Here is an 8,998-nt window from a genome sequence, read left to right on the forward strand (position 1 = left end):
TATTTCTTAGTAAATATGTGACATTGTACTGTACCCTACAATGTTGTTTGTAGCTTTTTAACATATTTAACATAATTATTTTATTCCTGTCAATATGGAGATGGACCTATGCAGTTTATGTCTGTCAATGTGCAATAAGTGTGATTTTTATGTGGTTTATAGTTTTTTTTGTTTTTGATACTGACACATTTTTCTTTACACCTGAGGTTTGCACCCAATTTCGTTGTACTGTGTACAATGACAATAAAGATTCTATTCTATGTTATTTATTTTTACAAATACTGTTTTGTGGCTTCTGAGTTACAAGCCTTTAGTACTCAGTGAGTATAACCTCATTAGTTAATTTAATTTCTTAATAAGAATGACTTTATGAATTATTTATTAGCATCCCCAAACCATGCAAACAGAATCAAATACAATCTCCTGGTCATGGGAACATGTGGCTGCTGACGTGTGCATTAACATGTTTGAATTAGGCTGAAATTTATCATGGGAAGTGAAGCAAGTATTTATGTTCATAGTAATAATCTATCCCATTCTCTGTAGTTGGAAAATGAAGTGGACAATTAATTCACTGCCACTCATTCTTAGATAATGAGTGGCCAAAAGAGAGTACATAAGTGTTTTTGTGCCCATGCAAGTGGAAATTGAGCACAGTGTCCCTGTAGGTTTGTGCACATGCTGTGGTTTTCCATATGAGCCACCTATCTACAGCAAAGCTGCTGAAACTAGCTTGGTTTTCCAGTAGCATCTGATATCAGCAGTGCCATCAGGGGTTACATTAGCTTGAGCTTGGAGACTTAAAATTAACTCTCTCTTGTGAGAGACGTGGATGTGCGTAATCTTCAAATCCTCAAGGGCATCTGTTATGGCTGCATCACTACATAAGACAGAGGTAAGGTTGCTTCTGACACCACCTATCGCTCCTCGCCATCCCTCCTTTCTCTGCCTGCCAAACACCCAGAGTCCCACCACCTGTTGAACAGCGAGGTCCATGGCATCTCAGTTCAGCACCATGGGACAAATAATAAGGCAAAGACGGGGTTGCTGGTAGGTGAACGTATGCTACCTTGGTCAGTGAGCATCTGCTGAGCACCTCTTCCTGTACTCCTGCAAAGAGAGGAGTGTGTAAGAAGTAGACTGTTATGATTTTCACCTGCTGTTCATGAAAACTCCACCATGTTCTTTAGGTAATACAAGCTGCTTTTATAATATTATATCAAAGGAAATGCTATTACTGATTCTTTCCCACTGCAATTAACCACATGTTTTTCCTGTTTGACTGGATGAAGGTTCACCTTTTGTTCTGGTTGAACTTGCAGCGGCAGTGGCCACCTGGAACAAAAGAAAAGTCACACTGAAACTCTTTTACTATTGCTTTTTGTGTGTATTCTGCTTTTCAAGTCTGTGTATCAATGCATATGTGAATAAGGGTGTGTGTGTGTGTAATGTGGATCTTACTGAGCAGGATGGTGATGCCAATGAGACAGAGGACAGCAGCTAGAATCAGGCCACCAACACGCAGTTTGTAGTAGTCTGCACAAACAGATCAGCTTTACCGTCAGATGATATACAAAAAATGTGTTTAATTTAACAATGCACTGCAATCTTGAAACATACAAGAAAATTACTCAGTACTAAAAAGTGAGAAGTCAAGTGAGAAGCTATTTTTACACAAACCTAAACATGCAAATAAGTGAGTCTTGATAGTAACTATTATAGTCTTCTGTTACACTTCATAGCCAATACAATGACTACCAGTGACACATATCATCTTCCCAGTTCCATTAACTTTTAAATAATACAATTAAATACATGGAATTAGATAAAAACCATTAGATTACCAAAGGTAAATGGGTCATCTTCCACTGATGGAACAGAAATGAACAGCGTCAGTTAGAAGCTGGACAACAGATAAACAGAGACATACAGTAACATCCACATAATCGGTGATGTCAGAAAGTCAGCAGTACAAAGTGAGATGAGCACACACACAGTGACCTAGTTTGAGTCTCGCATTAATCATTGACATGTCTGAACACTTCAACTTTAAACAAACAAAACACTCAAAAATGTAAAGAAAAGTATTTTTTGATGGGATGACAGATGTTCTCTGTGATGAAACCTATTAACCTTGCTATTTAAATGAAAAAAGAGAAGAGAAGAAATAAAAAACTGGTAGTGTACTTACAGCTCTGTTCTTCTGCAAACACCACAGACACAACTGCAGGAGTCCAGAAACAGACACACACACACATTACCATAGTGAAACACAGCTTGAGGAATCGAAGTGTGCACATCAGAGTTAAGGAAGATAATTACAATAAAATACAAACATCCCATTCCTGTTAAGTAGAAAAATAGATTTTAAGGTTGAAATAAAAACAATTTCACTTGCATTGTTTTCATTTCTTTAAGCTTAAACATTTCATTTTACTGTTACCTTTGAGCAAAGACATCTGCTCCTTAGAGTCACTGACAACTGGAACAGTCAGTGTCAGTCAATAAACCACCTCTTAAATCTTTGCTGTGTTCACTGGCAATCCAGATCGGTTTAAGAATATCGCATGAACCTCTGTCTGTTTCTCCTTGCCCAGCTAAATATGGATGTCATTACCTTCACCTTTTCCTTTTCTGCACTGTAGTTGTAGAACACTTCATTCACCATCTTGCTTACAGTGTTTGGAATTTGCTTTGGCACCGTTTATTTCTCTGGGACAAAGCCATATCAAAATCCCTAGCAATGGACTGATCTCCTCTGTCCCACCCCAGACATGCTACTTAGAGTCACAACAACAGAGATACTTGGGCAGGGTGTGGATGGAGAAGACAGACTCCAGGCAGAATGTCCTTTGTGAAGGGGAAGCGGGAGCAAACAGGTCATGAGTGCCTAGGGATGCAACTTTAGTACATATTGACAGTGCCAACAACTGACTTTCCACCTTTTGGAGAGAGGAATGTACTCATTTAATGAAGTATTCTTGAGGCTCTTTCTGTAAATGTGTAATTAAAACAACTCACGTGTCATCAACACCACAACACAGATCTTGGACATCTTCAAACGTGAGGCTGTTTACCTGTAGAGATAAATACAGATATCAGAGGAAATTCAGAAGGCAACTAGACTAATGCTAATAATTCTGACTTGGCTATTGTAACAACAACAACCACATTAAGTAAAAATAAATAATAAATCTTTTATTAACTAAAAACCTGTAGCTTTGACTGATGCATGCAGATTGCCATGCGAACAAGGCTCTAGTTGGCCCCAATAACATGATGTGAATAATGAGGTCCTCGTCCCAGTGGCACAAATGATCGAAATTTAAATGTGAGTGCACGTTAGAAAGCTGATTACAAACTGGCTCATACCAGCCAACAAAGTCAGTAGAGATGTGATGCAGTGTATTTCACCCTTCTGTGTTTTCTGAGGGGTGCTGAAATGATTTGGCAAGCATGAGACAAACTCATCACTCTTACACTACGTGCATCCAAATGCCCTCCCACAAAAACATCTGATCTAATTTGGACAGGCACAAAGTGGTCTCTCTCACACTCTTTAAAACTCAGAAACACAGAAACCTGATCTGATGTCGATGGGTACAAAGTGCTCTAATGGATCCTTAACAGGGCAACTAAATCTCTCTCTGTGATGTATTAACAGTGCTGCCATGTATAAGCCTCAATATTCTTTCACTATTACCCTTTCATGTTGTTACAGGATGATTACATTAATTTGAATATATGTCCCCATGTGCTGTAGCTGTCCAGATTTTTACTATTTGCTGGTAAATCCATGAGAATATTATTAAACTGCACTTAGCTTTCCAAAGCTATTTCTGTCTATAATGTTGTTTTAATTTTATTTCTAGGCTACATTAGTGAATAGTGCATTTTGTGAGTCTTTTTGCACTACCATCAGTCAACTGACATATTTTACAGAGGACTTCCTCCCTGACAGTGACACAGAATTTACAATAATCACACGTTTGTCATCTCTAGTGAACACGTACATTTCCTGACAACAGCAGTTAGATCCCACACATTGTCTGGACTTCTCTGTGTTGTGTTAGCTGCCATGGTAAAACAGCAGCAGCGGTACCACGTGCACTGGGAGGAGGAGGAGGCACACCTTAGGCAATGCAGCAGTGATTTTCCACTTACTTCACTCAGTGTGTACAGCAGTATGATCTGCCTGGCTTCTGTTTGTGTAATTGACTTTTATTACAATCTGTGAGGAAACTGGAAATAATTCCTAATCTTTTATCTAAAGTTTCTCCCATTTGAGATTTTTTTAACCTTTATTTCATCAGGGTAAATCCCACTGAGGTTTAAAACCTCTTTCTTAAGGGAGCCCTGACAAGACGGCGGCACACAAGTTTACAAAAACAGCATACAGATACAATATTCAACAATATTTCCACAGTTCACTAAATAATACAATAAAACTACAGAACAACAAGGTAATAATCAAGTTAAAATATTAACTAAAACAGGAATAGGAAGAAAAGTTATCAAGCACCAATGAATTTACAAACCCATTCAAACCATTGCTGATAGTTTGATTCCCTTTTGTAAAATATCCCATGTATTTGTAAAAGATGAGATGAATACTTTCTTGTCCATTTCAGTCCGTACACCAGGGACTGACTGCATGTACATATCCGCTATGATTAGAGCGACTAAAATGACCAGAGTTGAGAAACCATCTAACACCTGTCTGAAAGGAAGCAGTGACCTTTCAGACTTGGCGATCACAGTAAAGGAGGATGTAAATAAAACAATGTGTCGCCCTCCTAACAAGCTGGTATGTGGAATTTGGCAGAAGTCGAGAAAGAAGAGAAGGATGAGTGCTTCTCTGTTTGCGGCTCTCCTCAGCAACCCAAGGCAAGGCAGAGGGAATGTAGAGGTCGGGAAACAGGCCAACAACCACTAGAGAGCGGTTTACCTCAGGAGAGGAGAGGCACAGAGATGAGAGAGGAGAGAGAGAGCATGAAGAGGCAGAGGGGAAAGACAGCCAGAGGGCAAAGTGAAGGTGAACCTATTGAAAGGCCATGCTGAGGACAGCGTGAGAAGAGGGCAAAGGAGAGAAGACAGAGTATAGAGTTTAGAAAATGTGGCGCCTCCCTGTTCCCGTTTGAAGATCATATTCTAAAGCAAATGTTAGTCTAAAGTGGAGCTAGGACAGAAGAGTTGGAGGTGTGTATTCCCTCTCTGGCTAGCAGAAATAAGATCATGCACCTTGGTGGATGAGTAAAGTAAGGTGTATAACATACAGTATGTTTGACTGCCCATAAAAATGAAAATGAAATATACTGTCCAACAAGGTGTGCTGTCACTCAGGAGCGCAACAAAACAATAGTGCTTAATTAATTAGCTGATTGTCAGAACTACCTGATTACTTAGGCGTAACTTAGGACAGTCACTGTTAACTACTTTCTGACATTTTATAGCTCCAACAAGTAATAAAAAGTAGTTTGTTAGTGTCTGCTTTAATTCTCATTGGAATGTAGATGAATTTAGTTCATAATCCCGTTTCTTCCAAAGACGCCCTAACTTCAGATGACAGAGACAGAACATTCAGTGTATCAAGTCAAGCAGCTAAATCAACTTCTGAACAAGTGATAGTTTGGAAACTGTTTTACTTATCTATACACTTCAATAGGAAATTGAGGCACAAACACAAAGAGAACACAATACACCTGGACTCAATGAATTAAATCCAGAAGTAAGTTAACAGTGGAACACAAAAAGGGCTTCATGAAACTCAGTGAAACCCACAGATAAACACACAAGGAAACTAAAGACTTGACCACATGAGAGAAATGTACAGCCAAACAAAAGCTCTGACGTTATGAAAAGCACAGGTAAATATAAATGGAACAAAAGACTCGACTTCATGAAACCCACAGGGTAGGGGAAGTGGAGCTTAGCTTAATAAAACCCACGGGTAAATATAAGGACAGAGAAAAAAATGGAAGTTGACAGAAACTAAACAAAGACAGCAACAGGGAGCAGACAACTGATCTGAAAACGAGTGAAAGTCCAAAGCAAAGCAACAGTCATTTCAGTGGGGAGCAGGTGGAGACGAGGTCCGAGAAACTGTTTGTAACAGTAACAGGATGGCGGATAAAAAAAGGCTGGACAGGCATGGATGTGAGCAAACACAAACTAAACACTGGCTGCTGGTTTAAAAGCTGGAGAGGTGAGTACCCAGATGGAGAGCAGGTGAGTGAGGGCAGTGCACAGGGCAAGAGTAAGAAACCAAAGAAAGACAAAGGCTGGGTGTAGACTCCACAGGTGCTGCTGGTCGTTGAGTAAGACTTTGCATTAAGATGTACTACATGTCCACTGACATGTCTGGCTTTCACATTATCGTTTAATTTTTAATTGTTGATGAAAAATGTCAAACATTTCATCATAGTTCTTTTTATTTAATTTGTCTAATTTTCATCAGGTCAGCAAATATTTTTCACCCTGGTTTTTGCTGCCAATCCACTAAGCGATTAATCGACTGTTTCACTCCAATGTAGTTACAGTCTGACACTACATGCAACTTTCACAAAACAACTAAGAATCTTGTTTAGTTGCAGAAAAAAGTTTGATATAGGCAAATAGAGCCAAAAATCTCTGCAGAGCCATATTTAAAGCACAGCTTCCTTTCGCCTGGACATAAACTCCCAGTGTAACCATCTCCGCTCAGCCCAAGGATAAAGAGCGTTCTGTTCTGGCTCTGTCACGCTGCTCTTCTAGTTCCTGGCCCTCTCTATTTTATGTTTTCACATCTCTTTTCCGTCCTGTTTTTCCACTTTTCTTGTCTCCTGCCCTCTATATATCCTCTGCTTCTATCACTCTGTCTCCCTCTGTCGATACTCCTTCCCACCTGTGTGAAAAGAATCAGCTGTTTGTTTGAAACTGTTGTTTGTTCATACTGTTCTTTTGTCATTTTTCTCTTCTCTCACATTCCCTCCAGCCTCTTTAAACTCCTCCTGTCCTACTGCCCTCCTTTAACACACTTCCATATGTCCGTACTCCTTCACCCATCCCCTCTCTTCTCCTTTTGTTAAGACTTTTCCACCCATTTACAAACTCCCTGGAGCACAGACTTTCTAGGCCCTAAGCCCATCTCACACTTACAACACTATCTTCTTCTCTCTTCCATCCCATGCTTCTTCTCACTCTCCCTTTTATCCACCAGTGAGTTTACACAATAAGTTGCAGCACAATTTAAACAGTCATAACCTTTAAATGTACAAACATATCATGTCTTAGTCAAGGACCCACCTAGTACTTGCTCACAAAAAGCTTTAATATGCAGATTTTGTTATGAAAATCCTTCAGAGACTTTGCTCATTTGCCAGCTGATTAGCACTCAGCTAAAAGTATCACAGTCCCATACAACAGTCCTGTCATGAAGGTAATAGTGTTCTGGTTTTGTTCAAACTGTTTTAGAAAAGTGTTGATTCAATGTTTGGTCATTTTGGAGGCTGCAGCTTGTGGTGGTTTAAATTGTATTAGGTTACAATGAAAGGTGTTTCTAATATTTAGTCTGCCCGCACTGATATAAACATGGTGGACGATATATTGGAAACCTTCCTCTGTATAACACAACACAATTCAACAGCACCACAAACTACAGAATGACCAAATATTGACCAAATATTGACTCTAAGTGTACCGCATAAACTGGCACTGTATTTCTTCTTTAGTTGACATAAACATGTTTCACACTACTATCCCGGGCAGCATGAAGGTGCTGCTGCCAATTACATTTACATATTTTGAATTTACAAGTGCCATTTTTGCTGGTAGTGTCACTGGAGCAAAGGTCATGAGATCACCAAAAATACAGGATCAGGCCTCTGTTATCCTTGAATATCCACAACAGGTTTTACAGTAATCTATCCAGTTGTTTCAAGATATCTAATGGACCAACAACAATCACATTCCTGGGTCCTGCAGTTAGCAAAGCTAAAATCACAACTGTAAGGAAAATATGTAAGCGGACAAAAACGTTAGTATTGATCTGTAATTGTAAGTGGGAAACTGCTTCTGTCAGTCACACAGACACACACAGAGTGTAGACATATGGAGAAAGGACCACCAGTTGGCTTTGAACATGAGACAGGTGCTTACTCCTCTCTGCTAAGTCAGGTGACAACACACTTACAGACCATACACGCACAAACTATACATACACCCAAACAGGCACATTCAAGTCATTAGACATTTGTCCCATACTGGAACGCTTGCTTCACACATTGCCAGCATTACAACAGCCAGGTGTCAGGCCTGTCACCTGTCTCTTCTTTAATCCACAAATCACACTGGCATGCACCATATGAACCTGATCATGTACGTGTGTATGAGAATCACACACTGCTCAACAAATCTAATAAATATGTACACAATGTGTATATGTGTCTTAGCGTGAATTTATCTCACAAGTCAAAGATTCAGTTTCTGTTTAGTGTGCACATGACTTGCGTTCTGGTCTATGGTGTGCACAGTGTGTATGTGTGACTCCAGCCCCTGTTTATATTTTTCCAACACTCCCCCCACTGAGCAGTTTGAATGCAGGGCACTGGTGTGTGTGTGTGTTCCTATCCTGCACTACAAAGACAGCTGCCTATTCTCAATGGCAATTTTCATTCCTAAATTAGCAGCAGTGGATTGTGCTCTGTGCCAAACACACACAAGAAATTCTCTGACTAAACAGACTCAACACGGTGTGATCCTGCTTTGCACTCTGTGATGGACAATCTGCTTCTATCTCAGCTGAACGTATCTTATTGAACTTGCTTCTCTTGTCACTTTACCAGTGCACTCAGGAATTTGTCATTTTATAAGTTACAGCCCCCTCCTTGAACCGCCACCTTATTGTGCTGGAGGGGTTTGAGTACCCAAGTGATCCTAGGAGCTATGTTGTCGGGAGCAATATACCCCAGGTAGGGTCTCCCAAAGCAAACAGGCCCTGGGTGATGGGTCAGACTAAGAG

At 39.9% G+C, this 8,998-nt stretch overlaps 1 protein-coding gene across 1 annotated transcript in view; it reads right to left on the reverse strand.

Annotated features, from left to right (window-relative positions):
• Positions 1-8,998, reverse strand: part of fxyd3 (FXYD domain containing ion transport regulator 3) — a 17,539-nt gene that overhangs the window by 2,887 nt on the left and 5,654 nt on the right. The window contains exons 2-7 of the mRNA XM_020597269.1: positions 3,022-3,077; positions 2,192-2,224; positions 1,845-1,868; positions 1,462-1,536; positions 1,299-1,335; positions 1,070-1,110 (exon numbers count right to left, since the gene is read on the reverse strand). Of these exons, the coding sequence (XP_020452925.1) occupies positions 1,070-1,110; positions 1,299-1,335; positions 1,462-1,536; positions 1,845-1,868; positions 2,192-2,224; positions 3,022-3,055 (244 nt within the window). The 5' untranslated portion in view covers positions 3,056-3,077. The remainder of the gene's footprint in view (positions 1-1,069; positions 1,111-1,298; positions 1,336-1,461; positions 1,537-1,844; positions 1,869-2,191; positions 2,225-3,021; positions 3,078-8,998) is intronic.

Source organism: Monopterus albus, unplaced genomic scaffold (assembly GCF_001952655.1).
Source record: "Monopterus albus unplaced genomic scaffold, M_albus_1.0 scaffold33.1, whole genome shotgun sequence".
In the NCBI taxonomy this organism is placed as follows: domain Eukaryota; kingdom Metazoa; phylum Chordata; class Actinopteri; order Synbranchiformes; family Synbranchidae; genus Monopterus; species Monopterus albus.